This window comes from Aythya fuligula, chromosome 2 (genome assembly GCF_009819795.1).
Source record: "Aythya fuligula isolate bAytFul2 chromosome 2, bAytFul2.pri, whole genome shotgun sequence".
Taxonomy (NCBI): Eukaryota; Metazoa; Chordata; class Aves; order Anseriformes; family Anatidae; genus Aythya; species Aythya fuligula.
This window is the reverse complement of record NC_045560.1, coordinates 45,349,600-45,368,294: the sequence shown is the minus strand read 5'-3', so window position 1 is coordinate 45,368,294 and position 18,695 is coordinate 45,349,600. Positions and strand designations below refer to the sequence as shown.

The 18,695-nt window shown below is 37.9% G+C and overlaps 1 protein-coding gene across 1 annotated transcript in view; it reads left to right on the top strand.

The window, feature by feature from the left end:
- CPNE4 (copine 4) overlaps nt 1–18,695 on the top strand; it is a 225,409-nt gene that overhangs the window by 43,829 nt on the left and 162,885 nt on the right. Inside the window, exon 2 of the mRNA XM_032181441.1 lies at nt 2,255–2,442. Coding sequence (XP_032037332.1) covers nt 2,263–2,442 — 180 coding nt within the window. The 5' untranslated portion in view covers nt 2,255–2,262. The remainder of the gene's footprint in view (nt 1–2,254; nt 2,443–18,695) is intronic.

The window sequence follows — 18,695 nt, the reverse complement described above, 5'->3', positions numbered from 1 at the left end:
TTTATGTAACTTTTAGCTAAATAGCAGCCTTTAGTGGCTTTGCCAAAGTTGCCACCACCTTTCTCTGTCCTCTTTTTTTGGGAAAAAAAAAAAAAGGCGGCAAACAAAAAGACAAAAACTGGTCTCACGAATGCAGTTTTGAATCAACAGGTTTGGTAGCACTTTGCCCAGATGCTTACTGTGGTGCTTAGCTGCGATATCAGATATCAGGTCCCTCTTGCATGCAGGGCATTGCTCCTCAATTTATGATTTTATCAAAGTGGTTCAGATTAGGCTAGAGCCTAGTTCCCCTGTGTATGCTATCGCCTTCAGGCTAGGACTGCAGTCTTGCCATTACTCATGTGAATTGACCCAGCACAAAATGGGAAAGACTTCAAGATCTGAGAGATGCTGGTCTATTTGCAGTTTCAAGAGTCTCAGCTAAAAATGTATGAGAAGCAAAACCAGCATATAGGAATACACAGTACAGAAGCAGACTATTCTCTTTGGGCTTAATAATACAGCTTAATGCTGTTACCTTTTATTTTTTTATATTTTTTATTTTTTATTTTTTTCCTGGTCACATTTCTTTCTTAGTGGCAAGTCCAAAGCAACACAGTTTGGGTGGCAGAATTTGCAGGTAACTGGAGAGGGCTGAAGGAGGCTGTTGTGATCTTCAGCTGTGGGAAACCATGACGGTGGTGGCTCACATTTCAAGAAGCCAATTTTACCATAAGGAGATACACCCATAGGTCCTGAGCTGGAGAGGGTGGTTAGAGTCCATCCACACCCATTTGACTTTGAAACATACTGAATCCAACAGTGTGGGTGAGGGTTATCACAGCCGACTGTGGCTGTAGGGTAAATTGCTGTATAAATTTGGATGGGCTTGAAGAATTGTAAATTGTTAACATGCTTTTCTTTCATCTGCATGGAGAACAGATTGTCTGACTCATTGTTCAAACTTGAGTTCCCGAAGTTTCTTTGTATTTCTTATATGTTGACTCTGCATTGCAAAGTCTGCTTACTCTGAATTTACCAATACCTTTCAAATTTTGCCTCTGTAACTCACAGGGAAACTGGACTTTTTGAAGATGTTTTTTGTTTTGATTTTATAAATTCTCAGAGAGAAAACTTTAATTTCTTTTCCAAAACACCAAGATTTAACTTTTATCAAAACAGTCTCAAAAGTCATTAACTTCTGAGCACAAAAAAAAAGTCATTAACTTCTGGTGTTGTGGAAGAGACAGTGAGGAGGCTGGAAACAGCCCCCCAAAAAATTGTTGATGATCTGGTATGATAAACCTGCCCTCTAAAAGCATGAAATTAATCTTTTGCAGCCCTTATAAATGTGGGAGGAGAGGTGTGATAAGGGACTAAGCCTTCTTGTTAGGGACCAGATTGGGAAGCTCAGAATGAGTGAGCCAATTGAGGTGTTCCCAGAGTCTTTGTTGATGAGAAATGAACATGTAGTGATTTTTTAATTTTTAATTTTTTTTTTTTTACTCTGTGTTAAAAATGTCTTTTGTTGTTTCTGTTTGAGTAAAAGCTCAAGCTGCAACACTTGTGTTTGTGGTGGTGTGGCATTTGTAATGAAGCAAGGCCAGAGGTTGCCACTGTTTGAGCTGTGTGTGATCACATAATAATGGTTTCCGACCTAGAAAGAGCCAACAGTGTATAACAACAAGAATTGTCAGCATAAATATCCTGCCCTACTGTTTAGACCATCAATCCAGACTGATTTCTTGGGTTTGGGAGGAAGTAATGCTCAGTGATAAGCATAGAAATAGAGAGTAAAATGTATCTTGGAAGTTAAGATTGATATGAAAGAGACCTGCTGAATTTACATACAGAGTTTGTGCAAGGTGAAATGCATGCTTTTTAGGTGTACTCCTGCAGGTTGCAAGAGTGCTGAACAAATTTAATGAAGCCTTAGAATAAGGCACTCTCAGGAGAAATCCAGAATTACCACTGTCTGCCCTTTTGCCAGGGAAAATGTGGCCCTGAAAGCAGGAACAGGGCTGTATGCCAAGTTCATGGTTCACCCCCGAAGTTCAGGGGCATGGTGGAAAGTTTCATTCTGAAGTTGGCTTATTTTGGAAAATACAGGATGATGTGTTCCTTTCTTCCATAGAAACTTTTCTTTTTTTTTTTCCCCTCTTGTTCACAATGGCAGAGTCTTATAGGCTAGCAGAACATTATGCTGACATCTGCATGGATGGAAGGGATGTACTGGGCCTGCACTATTCTAAATGGACCTTTTCTCTCCTTACAGGAAAAGGAATGAAGAAAATGAGCAACATCTATGAATCAGCAGCCAATACCCTGGGAATTTTTAACAGCCCATGCCTGACTAAAGTGGAGCTGCGAGTTGCATGCAAAGGCATATCAGATAGGGATGCCCTCTCCAAACCAGACCCTTGTGTCATCCTTAAAATGCAGTCACATGGCCAGTGGTTTGAGGTGAGTGTTTAATAAAATGAAAATAATTCTTATGATGCTTTAGAATGGCATAACAAAACTGAGACAAAATTCAAATAGCACGAGCAATAAAGAGAAAAAGCAATTGGAAGCCTGTGGCAAAATCTTGTACGATAGATTTTCCATTGACTCTAACAGTTTGAATCAGATTCTTAATGATACTTTGAACTTCTCTTTGGAATCCCTATTAAAAATTAAGATGATTAAAGTATAAAGCATCATAAAACTTTTCCCTCTAGACATTCTCGTTTCATAAAAGCTATATAACAGCAGAGAGAATGATAGTGACCATTATAACATGCTTTCCAATCAAAAGAAGTAAAATGCTGTGGAAGAGAGGAGTATTTATTACCAGTTGGCATGGAATTCAACAACAGCAGTTTGATTTTCAAATTTTGAGCATTGCAGTTGGATTCATAGTTGAAGTTAGTAGCAAAAGCTAATGCATTTGCCTTATCAATTTGCATTGTATTTTAGATTGCACGTTTGATAAGAAAAAAAATAACACCGATTTTAATCTTAGATAACACGAGATTTTAATCTTAGAAACCATTTGAATGATAAATAGAAACAGGATGTCCTAGAAACATTCAAATTGTTAATGAAGACCATTAAACTGAATGTTAGATTTTAAATGAAATCTTGGTGGTTATTTTACTTAAAAGTTACACTTGAATGTCTGTGGTTAATCAAGCTAAAAGGCATGAAATTTTATGGAGCATATGCATGAGAAAACAAGGTATCTGTCAAATCCAGTTCTCTCTTTTTGAGTGAGTATTTATTCCTCACTTTTCAACAGTTTCAGCATTCAGAATACAACAGTTTTCTGTAAAAAAAAAAAAAAAAAAAAAAGCAAAACAACCTGTGAATATATGTAGAAAGGAAAATCCTAAAATGTTGTGTGTTTTAATTTAGCATGTTCAACCAAGTCTGTCAGATTTCAGCAGTCTTATTCCAACTGTGTGGTTTTGATCTGTGGATCTTTGAAATTTTTCCAGTGCAGGGTCAGCACCAGCAGAGCAAACTTCAATGTTTTGTCTGTAGTCTTGCTCTTTTCTCAGTTTGTTGCTGTGTAAGCATTAGGTAGGTCTCTTGTAGAAAACAAGTCTTTAAGTAAAAGTAATTGTCTAAATCTCCCTTCTTTTAATTTAAAGCATTTAAAGCCATTCCCACTTGTCATTGTCTTCCTCAGCAAAAAGTTGCTCTCTGTCTTTTTTATAAGCCTTCTTTAAGCTAAAGCTGCATAAGGTCGCCTCTGAGTCTTCTCTTTTTTGGGCTGAACATCCCCAGCTATCTCAGTCTTTCTTCATAGGAGAAATTCATTGTCTTCATGTAACTGAAATATAAGATGATATAATTGTAGGGGGAAAAAAAAAAGGAATTTTAGCTAGTCATGCAGAAAGGAGCATTTAGCTATGCTACATGGAATTATTCAAGTGGTAGGAATTAAACAAGTAGTGAATTAAATGTCAAAATAAGTGAAATGCTCCTGATTGGAAAGGACAGATCCAAACTTTTGGGGCCATTTCAGTTCTCCGAATAACTAATAACTTTGAGTACATTTCACACAATTTCTCCCTGGACAGTTATGGGGAGGGTAAGTAGATTTAAGTTATGTATTTTTAGGTTGCAATGGAGGTTCCCTTCATTTGATGTGGTTTTTAATTTGAAAAGTGCTTGAATAGAGAAATTCTTGCAGAACAGATCTGCTTGCTGATACGATTGTCATCTTACGGCAGTTGCTCCTACTGTCTAATGAAAGTCCAGGGTATTCATTTTAGTATGAACAAAAAGTTTTTATTAGTTCGTGTTCCTATCAGTGCTGCAAAGCTAATACAGCTCTGGCATGATGAGCCATTTCCTATTCTGGCCCTCACATTCTCAACAGAATTTTTAATTAAGTTCCAATTGCTGAATTAAATTGAGCAGAGTCACTCAGGTATATCTGAAGACATAATTTGGCTGGAAGAATCATCTGCAGATGACAATCAGTGATCCAGCAAGACCTGAGACTGTAGACAGACTAATGATTTAAAAAATAATAAAAAATCTAGTTACTGGTAAAGTGAATACATTCAATGCCGAAGTTACTGAATGACAACACAAAGAGAATTGGAACCTAAGAGTTTTGTATCTGTGGATTTAATGAATTCATGAAGATGTTGTGAACTTAAAGACACTGTAAAGCCCTTATAGGTTTCATGTCTTCAAATGGGTTGCAGCAAAATTTCAGTATACATTAAGGGCTTCTGAATAGGGAGCAGCTGGGTTGAAGGTGCCTGAAATACAGTTTATGGTCTATATGTGGTTGTGCTCTTGCAAGTAGGTGCTGTAGAAATGTATGGAAGATGGTAAGGATGGCCTGAACAGCCCCAAATGGGCCAGAGGCAGCTGAAGCTGGTGGTTTTAACCTATTGAGATCGCACTGCCCATGAAACTAGAGATGCGAGGAAGTGGTGAATTGGTGGATTCACTCTACAGAAGCAGATGATGCTGAAAGTGAGGAATCTGTGCATATTTGGGAAAATTTTGACAAAACATGGCAGCCTGTCCCTGTGGGAGAAAGATTTATTTTATTTTTATTTTTTTGCAGTTCTGCAGTGCCGTATGTGCATGTGTGCGCTTGTATAAATTATGTCACCCACACGTATAAATAGAGAATGAAAATATCTGTGCTGTTGTAGAGCGGGTAGGCGCTGTTTTCAGATATTGGAAACGGCACGTGTAGTTTCTATAACATGGCTGTGGGGTTTGTTTTGTTTTCTTTTGTTTTTCAAAGAACAGTCATTGGAAGGTGTCCATGGTACTGCACAGCTGTGAAAGCATTAGGAGCACATGCAGGACTCAAGTACTCAAAGCAGCCTCAATATTGTCTCCGGTTCTGGCACAGATATACATGCTGTTTTGTTTTTTTTTTATATTCCTGTCTGGGTAGATGTTTCCCTAAAAACAAACATGCTCATGCACAGTGTGCACACAGCTCCCCACACGCCTATCTCTGTATGCATATTAATGCTGTCTGGAAAGTGCTGTCTCCACCAATGTAGAATTAAAATGCTATATTGTGTCTCCCAGGAAAGGGGTCAATCTGCTCTTTCTCTTGCAAGAAGTTTGCATTTTCAGCCTGAGATGACAGGGTGTGATGTAACAGAATTTGAGATTGTACTATCCGTATTTACTAAAAGACAAGTTGCTGATCCAGGGTTGAATTTTGGCTCTCCTGGGCCTTAGTTTTAGGCAGCTATGGTTGCAGAATGGCCAAATGTGGCATGCTTTTAATTGTTTAGGAGAATCATTTGATGGCTGTTTTTCAATATTAATTCGAGTTTAATTACTGAACTAAGCTTCAGGATGGGGAATAGCTGGATGGGGTACTGGAGTCAGGCAAAGGTATATGATGATAAACTAATTTTCTCCAATGATTATATTACCCACCTGCAGCGTGAATGTGCTTGTGTTATAAATGTTAATTTGCATGTTGGGCTGCAGTCTTCATCTGAGATGTGCTAGCGCGGAAATTGTCATTAACTTATTGTTCCTGAGAAAGTAGCTTGGCCCTGTTCACAGGTTGTTATCTGCATATGGCAAGTACACGTGTTACTCCGAAAATCGGGTATGTTGCTGAGCTGTGTCTCATCATACGAGGTTTCCATGAGATCAGGAGGTGTAATACAACCTGATGTAACCAGATGGAATATGTTGGCTGTGACTATGAAAACAGAAGGGCAGCTTTGGACGACAATAACCATGTCTGGAAATCAGGGAGGGTTTCCTGTATCTGTATTCTTAGAGCTTTCTGCAGCAGGACATGGAGTATCTGCTACCTTGTGTATTTAAAGAGTCAACAGGCATTCTTGCTTTTTTCTTCTAAGTTTTTATTAATCTTGAAGTAAGAGCAGAGGAAATAAAACAGCACTGAAGACAGCATGTGGTTGCTAAAATTCATGTTGATGGAATGGGGTGATTTTTGTTGGATGGATAGCTTTGTTTACTGAAATAGATTTTTATTTACTTTTTCATTAAAACGGTGATTGAAGTCACAAATTCAATGAAACCCAGCAAGTTTTGATGGAAGCGCATAGGGGAAAACCACAACTTTTCATCTTGATGTTTTCAAGATATAAGGCAGTGACTTGTCATTTAGCACGGCACTTGATTTCAAGGATTGGTTTGATATGCACCTCCCCCAGAGGAAAATGGTTCACTCTTTTCTTTTGCTTTGACCACTAACCCAGTACAGCTGCATGGACCCTCGTGTAAGCAAACATTAGAGAGAAGTTGGCTTGGAAATGCATTAAACTGATTAACACACAAAATACCAGTGGAGTCTACTGAATAGGCTACTTAGGAATCAAGCTACAGGAAGGATACTGTCTTGCTCTCCAACTTTGTTTGCTTTTCCCTTTAGTTCTCTTTAATTCTAGCATTCTTCTCTTTCCTCCTCCTTCTCTGCCTCCTCGCTTGCCTCAGCTCCAGATTTCCGAGTGTCTGCTGCCTCCTTTTGCTCCTCTGCATTTTGGAAGATGGGGGGGGGGGGGGCTCCCTGCCCCTTCCTAGCATGGGGGAAGGATCTGAAGAGAAGACCTTGAGGCAGACTTCTGCTACTTGTTTCCATAGATACCCAAAAGCCTCTCTTGTGTTATCCATCTGTGGCTGTTACAGCCCACCACAGAAGCCAACGAGCCATGAAATAGGGGAGTCTGTGGGCCGACACGTTCCATGACTCTACTGAACCGTTCCAAAATAATTACAAAAGCACTCTGAAGAGAATATATATATTCTTTGCTGTATTTATTTGATGTTTTATATATATATTTTTTCAGTTCGTATGGATGAACAGAGTAATAGATGAAGCCTTTGGATGGAAAAGGTTTAATTATCAGAAAAAAGAGCTACCCCCAGCAGTAGCTATACAGAGCCAGCTTTAAGGCTGGTCTAACCCTTGTCTCGCATCTGCTGGTTGGTGACAGTGAAGAAGTGTGTGTGAGATCAGGGAAATGTCAAAGTGTCTTTCCAGCTTGCTCTGCCAGTCTCCAGCTCAGGGACTTCTTAAAGGGGTTGCTTATGCCTTTGTAACTAGCAATAGTAGATTTAATTTCCATAACTCAGTTTCAAATCATTTTAAAAGTTTTTTTTTTTTTTTTATTTAAAAAATAAGCTTTTGCTATACCCTGGGACATACAGTTCTGTAGTTGTTGAATAAGGTAATATTACTTGCAATTTTATTTTATTTTTCTGAAACTGCCACTTACTGATCCATTTTAAGTTTCTTGTTCCTGCGTTGGAGGGGACACTGAAAATCCCTATTCATTTTCTCAATACAATTTTGCATTTTAATCTTTTGATTTGTCTGTCACTGCGTTAGGTGACAACTGTAATGTCCTGTATTTTGAAGATTAAGTATATCTATCCCATCAAGGAGCGTAGATTAGTTTGGATGGTTGGTTGAATGAACCACTTTTATTTCAAAATACTTCAGAGATGCAACGCTGAAAGCTTTTACAATATACCCATAGAGATTTTCAAGCAGTAATTTGAGATTTTTCCTGTGCTTTAAAGAGCTGTGAGGCATCAGAAAGAATTGGTTTACTGGATGTTTGGTGGCTTTGGGGATTATTATTTTTTTATGTTATTTTTATGGTTTTTAATGTTAGCTAGAGCAGATTCTAGATGTTTTTTTCATGCTAACATTTCAACTTGGTGAACAGACATCCTGTACAAATTAAATTGTAAGGTTGAGATTATGGTAAGATGAACATACCAGGTTATGAAGATTTTTCTCTGGAAAAAAAAAAAAAAGTGTTATGAAGTCCTGCTGAGATGTTTTATATCAGGTTATGAATGATTTGGTGGAAGGGAGGTGCTTTCACTCAACAGCTCTCATGAAATTAGCTCCTCTCATTGTGAAGCAACTTCTGATTTATGTGTTGAGGTTTCTTATCTGCTGGATGTAGGGAGGGTCTGATAATTGAAAATACTACCTACATTTTTTCTGACCAAAACTAAGGACAAGTTTTTAATGAAATATTTCAATAGATTTATTGAAAATGCCTTTGGACTTACGCAGGTCTTGGCTGATGAAAGTCAATGGGGCAGAATTGAGTCTTTAATTGCAGTGATCAAGACTTTCATCAGAAAAGTAGGGCAATGAGATTCTTTTTAATGGTAGCATGGGGCCAAGGGCCTCCTATGTATGATTGGAGCTGATAGTCTTAATTGTCTGGCTTGTACCACCCAGATATCTCAGGTCCTTAGAGCACCTAGTCTTGTGCACAGATCTGTGCAAACAGTGACCTGTTAGCACAAGTGTTGATTATTCACCTTTGCACCCAATAAGAAGAAATAGGACTGGTCTTGCTGCTTTCATTTCCCAAGGAGTATTACTAGAAGACGATGATTAAGAGTTTCACAGGTGACGTTAGAGCCTTCTTGTTCTGACTCCTCAGACAGAAAGCTGTGATTTTATTTACTCCACAACAATGTGCCAAAGTATATGGCTTTATTAGCCTATTGTATCCTTGTAATTCAATATTGTATTTTTCTTTCTTCTCATTCATTAGGTATTTGTTTGATACTAATGAATGCTTCTTTGCTTAAGAATACTTGGTAGCCTCTGTTGCTGCCAAGATTTGCTTTTGGCTTCTTTCTGCTGCTGATAAATTACGCATAAGTCTTTCTGTATGGTGAGAGTGACAAAGTCAGCTCATCTTTCTCGACCACCACTGGAAGTCTGTGGGGTCAGGCTATAGGCTAATTGAATATTTTATCTCAATCCACTCTCAGCCTGAATTCATCTCACTGGATATTTTACTTTCCAGCACTCAAGATTTTACAGGCCTACTCTGTTCCATGGGTTTGTCAGTTGAAGAGCTGCTGTCATTAAGTGTTTCAGGAATAAGATTTTTTTTTTTCACTTGGGCATGGTCCTGTTCTACAATTTAAGCAGAGAGGCCAAATCACTAGCTCTTCAGAGAAACAGAGTTAGTTTGGTATCTTTCCTTGTAAATTTGGAGCCTGATGTGGGTATTTAAAAATGACAAGCTTTTTGAAAAACCATTTAATTGTAATCAAGACAGGTGGGACTTGACTGTGCAGTTTTCCCTCATATTCTACAGAACATCTTTCATAATATTCTGTTAACATCTCATACTTTGAGTACATTTTTATGAACATATATGCATAAACACAAAATGTAGAATTGCATTTTATGGTACTCTCATTTTTAAAAAGAAACACAACTCTCTTTATTTCCCAGCTTGTTATGCAAAGTCAGAAGTCTGAAAACTAAAGGTTGTAAATCGTTTGTGTTGGCAAATATTTTATTAAAGTGGGCACTGGGAATTTTTTTCCTCCTGTGTCTAGTTTAGAAACATGGACTTCATTAGCTTTTGATGAGATTTTTCTTTTTATACCCCAGATAGTAATAAGTGACTATTTATTTTAAATCCATTTTATAATAACCGTTTTTGCCTTTATCCTTTATCCTATCCATCACTGCTGCTTTCTCTTGAGCTTTCTCCCTGCCTCAGCTTTTAGACGTAGCCATAGTGCTTTTTTCCTCTCTCTCTTTTTACATCAACTAGTCTTTAAATTTAAACTCATTTGAATCAGACAGATTGTCTCAACTGAAGTCAGATGCTGTCACTTTGAGTCAATATATATGAAATATCTTAATGTTCCACTAGCTCAAACAGCAATCTCTGCTGCTGTAGTGCAGTTTGTGGAACGTGATGCAGGCATAAAGGAAAGAGAAAACTTGCATTGTGGAAGTCAGTTTTCTTACTGAGAGTGGTCGTGTTTGGGCTGGCTGCTTCCCTTCTACCAGAGCTGCAGGATATTTTCCTGCAGCAGCAGCAGGATGATGGGTTCAGGTCCCATCTGTCCAACTAAATCTCTTCAGGTCCCCTGTCCTCATGTCATTGCACAATGAAGAAGTTTTTCTCATAGTTTGCATAAATGAATAGAAACAAGTGTACTCCTGAGAAGTCAGGAGGGAGAACTTTCATGGAGAGGTGATAAAAGCAACATGGTCTGTCCCTGGTCCCATGGCTTGGAGCATCCTCTACTGGGAGTGTCTGTTGTTGGGACCGATTTTCAGGAGTCTTCCATCTGGTAAATCTGGGAGAACCATGGAAATAAAAGGATGAAAAAAAAAAAAAAAAGCGGGATCACAAAGTAATTTGTCACATTTAGGAAAAGGTTACCTGCTTAAAAACAGTTTACTATACTAACTTAGATGAGAAGCTGAATGACTTGTACATGTTTACATCCTGTTCCATGATCCAGTGAACAGTGTCTTGAGAGCAATTTCTATATAGCCATCCTGCAGGTGCCATTTTCAGTTAGTGTACTGCCATGGTTTTGCGAAACAGACACATAATAGACACATGTATTTTATTTGTACCTGTGCAGGAGGAAACTGGACTGGGTGTCTGGTTACCATATTTCTGTGTCTTTGCAAACATCTGCGTGTTGTTGCTGGTAGAAATATCTTGAACAGTTTTAGGCTGCCTGAAAAGTTTGCTTCATCTGAACTGGTGAGTGATTGCAGATGTGAAATATGGAGAAAACAATGGAAGGAGTTTTCTATCCTTGTATGTATCTCATTAGGTCAAAATACTCTGGCTGGCAAGCTATACAATTTATTTAATAAGCTTTTTGCCCCATAAACAAGGTACCTGAATTAAGTTTTTCCCCACAGTTGTGAATATTTCATTATTGTTATTGAATTTTCATCAGTATTTCTGATTGTCTTAAGACATGCTTGGAAATACTGCCTGTAGCCATGCTGTTTGGTACTACTCAATTCATGCTTCACTAACTTTTCACAACTTTTTCTCAGAATAGCTTTCCACAGAGCTGTGACGTTTAAACAAGGGTCTCAGTGATATTAATAAAACAGGAGCTTTCTAATATTTACTTTTTAAACCAGGTCAACTCTTGTTGTTTTGTTGTGTAAGTAAGTTAAAAAAGTAAAAGGACAAGAAAGAGCATTCACAAAGTTTTCAAAATGATGATGACATGAGGAAAACAAAGGCTTTCCAATGCCTATGCTGCTTTGGCAAGACTGGATAACTGGCTTGTTTAAATCAGTCATGATTTGTATATCTACAGAATAGATATCAAGTTATTGTCACCTGTAAGGCTAAATTCTGGTGTATGGTATTTACTACTCTTCATCTTACATGGAAGATATATGTATATATATGGTCATGAACAGATCTGAGGGCTTGCAAATACCCTTCTTTTTATGTCTAGTTGGGAATAATTCTCTTTTACAGCAGAAAGAAATCAGCATAATAGTCTGTAAAATCTATAGTAGTAAGCCCCGATTGCACAAAAAAGGACACTTGGGCTTATCTGTGCACAAGCGAGTCGTGACAGCCTTTAAGCAGAAAGACGGACTCATCAGGTAAAGGAGCTTAAGGGGCAGAAGTACCCTTGTTTTAAAGTGTCCCCGAGGGGCAGAGATGGGGTAGCCTGCACTGAGAAGGCAGAGATGTTGGGAAATCTTAAACAGTGGTTTCCTTGCAGTCTAAGGCTAAAAAATAAATAAAAAATTGACGGCAGTGAAGAGTGAGTTAAGAAAGAGCTTGCTTTCTCTCCATCCCTCTCTACTCAGGAGTTAAAACAAAGGTTGTAAAGTAGAAGCTGTGATGCCTTTTCTCATGTGATACTGTACTAGGTTGTTGCAGATGTAACTCTTCATAAGAGCTTTGTCAGTAGCATTCAGCAAAGGAAGGAAAACAAAGAGCTGATAATAAACATATAAGTAATTAGAGAAATGATGATTCTACTTTAAAAGAAAAAAAAAAAAAAAAAAAGGTTCCTGATGAAGAGGCATCACAGAATACCAGTAGCTCATGTGGTTGAATTACCTCAGGGAGAACTTTGCTGCAATCCAGTCCCAGTCTGTAAAGTGAGGGGATGCATTATCACTGCACTTGGCTTTAAGCCTGTCTGGCTGCTTTGAGTATGCTTTGGTATAAACTGAGAGAAGAAATGCTACAGTTCTGCATGGGAGGAGTTACCACGCTGCCATTAGCAGCCCAATGTTCAAAGAAAAGCATTTTTGATCCTTTTGCTCGCTTTCCCTGCAGTTTAATTATCTGTCAATCAGATATGTAGTTTTTAAACTCCAGACGAAGAGTGAAAGCCTGCTTTTATCATGGGCAGGCAGACATGCATTGCAGATTAGCTCAGCGATATGTCTGCCTCTCATGAGCTATTTATTACAGATACACAAACTTCACGCATCTCCAGGACAGATTTTAAGCCTGACTTGACTTTAGTAGTCTGACAGATTGTGATAAACCTACAGTAAACAGGAATCTTTGGAGCTGGTTTGTAAGTAGATAACTCATTTGATTGACTTGGTCCGTTGCTTCTTAACCTGTAGGATCAGAATGGGGCAGACAGATTGTCAGCAACCTGAACTTCTGCTTTTACTGGGAGGGATTTTAAAGCTCAATATGAATTGTTTCATGAAGGTCCCAGCAAGGGAAGAGCCGTTACAAAAGACTGAGAACAACCGATTTAGGAAAACAGGCAGACTCAATGTCAGTGTTCTTTGAGAAGTCTTCCATTCCAATATTTGCTGCCCAGAGATACCAGATCCATGAAGTTGATTTTGTTTAAAATCAGCACATAACAAGGTACCATCCTGTTGATATGGACTGTTGGAGCTTAAGTTTATGCCAAGGAAAGTAAAAGCAATTTCCCTGAAAGTGTTTTTCATCTTCGCTCATATTTGGTAGTAGCTTAAAAATATTTTTGCATTAGTTACGCTGTAATCGGGCCAGAATGTAGACCTCATGAAATCTAACTGAAAATTGAAGTGTCCAAACTACATTTCCATATAGATAAGGTGATCTTATCTGTTAACAGATATTTTCAGTCTTTGCGTGTTTTTTTTTTATTTTTTTCCATTTTAAGAAATGGAAAGGATTGATGTTTCTTCTTTTTCTCCTTGAAATCTTTTGACTTTCACATATAAAAAAATAAAATTCAAGCTGAGCCACTTTGCATCAATTATCTACATAGCTCTGAACTGAGATTTTTTTTGTGTAGTTTGTAGTATTCAAGTTGTTTGTGATACTTGTGGGTGTTTAGAGCAAACACAGAGCGGAGTACAAAACCAAAGGGTATTTCTGCATAAATTACTCCCCTCCCATCCTGATTTCCATTTAAAAAAAAAAGCAGAAACTGTTTCACAATAGGTTTCTGTCTCTTTTGAATCTTACTTGTCAAATAAAAAGGACTTTTTGCCCGTCACCTCACAGCTTGCAGACCACCTCATTGACTAAAGTGTTCTTCTTGTGCTTGTGCAGCAGCTTTGCTTTTAGTTGTTTTACATTTTCACTTTGGAAGCTAAGACTGCATCTCAGTAAAATGCTAGAACCACAACTTCTGCTTTTGTTCTTTTTACTACTCTTTGTGTTCTTCCAAAAGAAGATCCTAGAAGGTGATGTGTGAACTGATTACCTCAGAGGAGTAAAGCTCAGAGCTGGAAGTGTCCCGTGTTCTGGCGGAGGTGGCTACCACCTGCAAACCACTGCTGCTGGCAGGAAAGCAAACTACTTTTACTGATCTTGGCACTACACAAGTGCTACTCACCAAAAATCTCAGGACACTGTGGACAGTCTATACAACACCTGTACTGCCTGGGTGTAGGTTGCTTGGGTGATCAGGCTTGACAGGTTTACTTGGCTTTTTTTTCAAAATGTCATACTTAAAGATGGTAAAATGTGTGATGAGCCAATTCTTGGTCTAAATAATCTCCCATGGGATAGTTTATAAGTCACTGGAAATTGAATCATTGCTGTAGTTCCCTATCAATAATTGCCAAGTTCAAAGACGATACAGTATGTATTGTCTTCTGTATTGTTCAAGCCAGTTTCTTTACAGTTTAGTTGAAATTCATAATCAAATATTAACTACAAGTATCTAAGGTAAATCTCATCATTTTGTGAGATGCTTAGTTTTTGTTCCACACCTGCATGCGCATGAAATTGTGGTTTTGAAGCAGAAAACTATCCAGCTTGATAATTACATTTTGTCTTGCTATACATAATCAACATGAAAATATGGGTATGGAGGCTTTTGTTCTTCAAGTGCTTGGAAAAACTCATTATCTTACTATGGCATCAGCAAGCTGATACATGCCGTGGGTATAGAACTGGCTGCTGGTGTAGTACCAAGTGCAACAAATCACTTCTCTATGCTGCTTTTGGGAAACATTACGGTGATCACTGAACCTTGTTGTATTTAACTTTAAATGCTGTTTGAGGACTGATTAGTCTGCTGTAGCCTTGCTACATGTGTAAACTTAAAAGCTTATAATATGTCACTGTCACACTAACTATGGACTAGATTCAATAACCTTACCGCCATGGCTGCCCTTACGGCTGCCCTTTCGATTCCCATGGGTGCATGAACTGTTCTGTCACCGACAGTGACATTTATTGTTTAAAGCCATATCTTCATTTCTCCTACCTTATTTTGGACATACCAGCTGCCATACATGTTTTTCCTATTCTGCACAGAAAAATGCAATTTAAAGACCTGCTCTTTTGTTTCTCCGTTTGATGTTGTGGCCTTTATGTTGTCAGCTCATCCAGCATTTCAGGTATATTTACTGCCTGCTGCATGCTTAATTCTGTTCAAGGCCCTGTGCTTGCCTGCTTGCTTCCTTGGTCCTTTTTTATGTAAATCACAAGATAGTTCTTTTATCAGCTTTGCATTAATCTTATTATTTCTCTTTATAAAGAAAGCTATTCATGGATTTTGTCAGGAGTGTCAGGAGTGTCCCTTCTATCTGTAGGGTCAACGGTTTTACCTGATGTTTTTTTTGTTTAGCTCAGGGATTAGGTCACTTCCAGATTGTTAGAGCCAATTTAACTTTTTTTTTTTTTTTTTTTTTTTTAATATATATATATATATATATATATATATAGCTGCTTCCTCCCCAGGAACCTGTTGAGATTCTCTAAACGATGTATCATAACTACCCCACGGTGGAGAGTGAGACTTATACTTAGTAAAAGTTAAAATTCTACATGCAGCTCCAGGTCCTCACAAAAGTGTTATTTTGCAGTTCAACTTCTTGGTGATGCTGTTTGTTTTTTAAACTTCCAGAGATTTATTTTTTTCCCACAAATTTTCATTGGTTGGGGATTTGCTGCTCAACATCAAATCGCATTATTGGCATTGAAAATAAAGTACTTGCAGGGCTTGCACGCTCCTTTTTAAATTTATTCTATAGATTTTGCTTTTTAGGATTTATCCAGTACTGTAATGATTTAAAGTGACTGTATTCTGACCTTCAGGTGTCCCTGCTTTATGTGGAGGAAAAAAAAAAAAAAAAAAAAAGGTGGTTGCAAGTCTCAGGTTCAATGGAAAATAACACAGTGCATCTCTCTCAACTAGATATTTTGTTTCTGATTTTTTTTTTTATTACATTATGAAACCTTCCCATTTTATATAGCTAGGACTTAAAGAATGAAAGGAAATATTATTGTACTGTAAGGAACCATTCAAAAGCCTGAAGTTTTCCTTCATATTTTAGGAGAACTGTGTCAGCAGTTTGCTCGTGTTATTTTTGGAAGGGTAATACTAAGAACCCCAAGGAATACATGCATCTTTAATACACTTTGAAACCAAGGAAGCCCATATTTTTGAATACATTTTAATTGTATGAGTTGGGAATATTTTTAAATAAGATTCTGCCACAGTGATGGAGTTCAGAGTTTATATTGTCACAGTATGCCTCTTTCCATCTGTATATCCCCTTTTAAAGCAGCTATGTGCTCTTATTCATTTTACTGGAGCACAGCTGATGTGGGCTAATTATTTTTTTCCTCCCTTGCATTGTATCACTCTGCTTTTTCTGCTGATTTCAGCTGGAGTTGGAGGTCAGTCTATTTAAAGAGCACACACTTTTATCTTGATGTCTCTTGTGAACTGCTGTATAATTTGGCTACTCCTGGGGATCTTAGTGGTGAGAATACATAATTTACCGACCATCTGTCTGGCTTTTCCTTTCATTTCAGTTTTTCCTCCCCTTACCTGAAAAGGCTGCAGTTATGTAACATGTATGTAGAAGTGTAAGTAAACTGCTGGCCGCGTTACATACCAGGATTGTCATTCAAAAGTCAACTTTGTGCCAGCAATTGCTGTTACTACATGAAATACAAAGGAAGGCTGGTGTGATGCACATACTACTGAAGAGATTTGTTTATAATGGATTAGTTTGCTCCAAAAGGAGTTTGAGCTTTTTCATAACATGATTGTTGATTTCTTGACAGCTATATATTGCCCATGGCCAGTGTTCAATACGCCAGGCTAAACCTTCTTTTGTGACCACCATTCAAACACTGCTCAGATACAGAGCTACTGGAAATCCTGAATGTTCTGGGTGGGAGGCTCAAGCTAGTTACATTTGGGGATAGTGTGTATGTGTATATGGCAGAAAGATGGAAGTAAGGTAAGCTAGAAGAGCCATTGATGCAGATACAAAGTGAGATTCTGTCTAAAGAGAGGTAAACATGGAAACTGTAATACAGGCTGGAGAGCAGTGGTGGGTGGTACCAAGAAAAGCCTAAAGAATAGGCTTTTGGATCTGAGATTTGGCTGAAGGACATTTATGGTTGAGGAAGTAAAAACTTTGGTTAATTGACATTTTAATGAGTGTTTAAAATTATTTACATCAAAATATTTACATCAAAGCTGCATGACACTAACCCTAGTTTTCCTTCTTAGTGGAATAACCTGAGTGGACCCAAAACTTGGCACATACGAGATGGGCTCGTGCTTGACTGAGGCTTATAGCAGGATTAGCTTGTGGGTTTTGTTTTTGCCTTTTTTTTTTGCAGCAGTTGCAATATCTCTGGATAAAAGTGTGTGTGCTGCATCTGTAGAGTGGCATTTCATGTAGATACAGGTGTGATGGATCACCATCACTGTTAAAGGTAATCTCTTAAAAACCGCTACAGGGATCTTGTGTCCAATCTCATAAATTACAGTTTTATTCTAAAAATATAAATATGCAAACTCAGACCTAAAGTATTTTTTTTTATTTTTGTTCCCCTTACCCCAGTTGTTTCCCACTCTGTTGTCTGTGTTTATAAGTTACTTATATGTAAGCTCTTAGGAGCAGGAAGTATCTGTTCTGTTTTATATGGAACGGATAATGAGATCCTTATCTAATTCTCTAGGTGTTGTCACAATAAAAATAATCATAATGATAAACCTCTGAGTAGTAGTAACTCAGATACAGCTGAGGAGCTTACCCTGCAGTTAAAGTTTTAATTTGGAGCATAAAGAAAAAAATGACAAAGCATACACGGATTTTTATTTTTGGTTATCTTCTGCTTAGAGAAAATACTAAGCATGGCTCATCACTTTACAACGAGATAGGTTTGGCTGTTTTTTGTTTTTATTTTAAAACAAAACAATTATTCTGCAATATATGAAGTGTTTGATTTAGACAAGTTTTTTAAAGATCAGCATTCATTGCACATGCTGTGAAGTGCAATTGAAAATTAAAAGGCTGCCTTAGAATTTTAAGAGCACCTGGATCTTATTTTAGAAGCAATTGTAACTCTGGGCCAGCACCTTGTAGGGTAATTTAGAAGTGTTTTATTTTATTTTATTTTATTTTTATTTGAGTACTTGGTGAGGAATTGATTTGAACAATGCGGTGCTGAGCTCTTCAGATTTTGAAGTACTTCCAATTCCCAGTCATGCTGAGCTGCAGATCGTGATCTTCTCCTCTTGGTCTTACAAGGCCAGCTGTCTTAAGAATATCACTAAGAAAAAGAACTGAATATGGGCTCTTTTGATTTATTGAACATATTTTATTTCACGTATTTCTCTCTGATTTTTCTTGCCTTTGGCTCATGCATAGGAGAAATTCCTTAGACTGGCAGAAGACACTTAAAAGTTTTGAAAGAAACTAGAGGCATGTAAAAGCGGTCAATTGCACCACATCATTTCAGGATTTGAGGAGAGTGTTGGCATCGGTAAAATGTTCACAAGCATCACCGAAAATGAGGAGTGTATTGATTTGTCCAAGGTAAAAGGGAAGATATTATGAAACAGTTCTTCACATATATTCAGTACACCATTTGTGTATGGTCTGCCCTGTGCCCAGTGTGAGACTGGACCTTGTGGGGATGAGATGCAGGGGAAAGAGGAGGTGATCACGTAACTAAGGCTTGTTGTAATGCACAGGC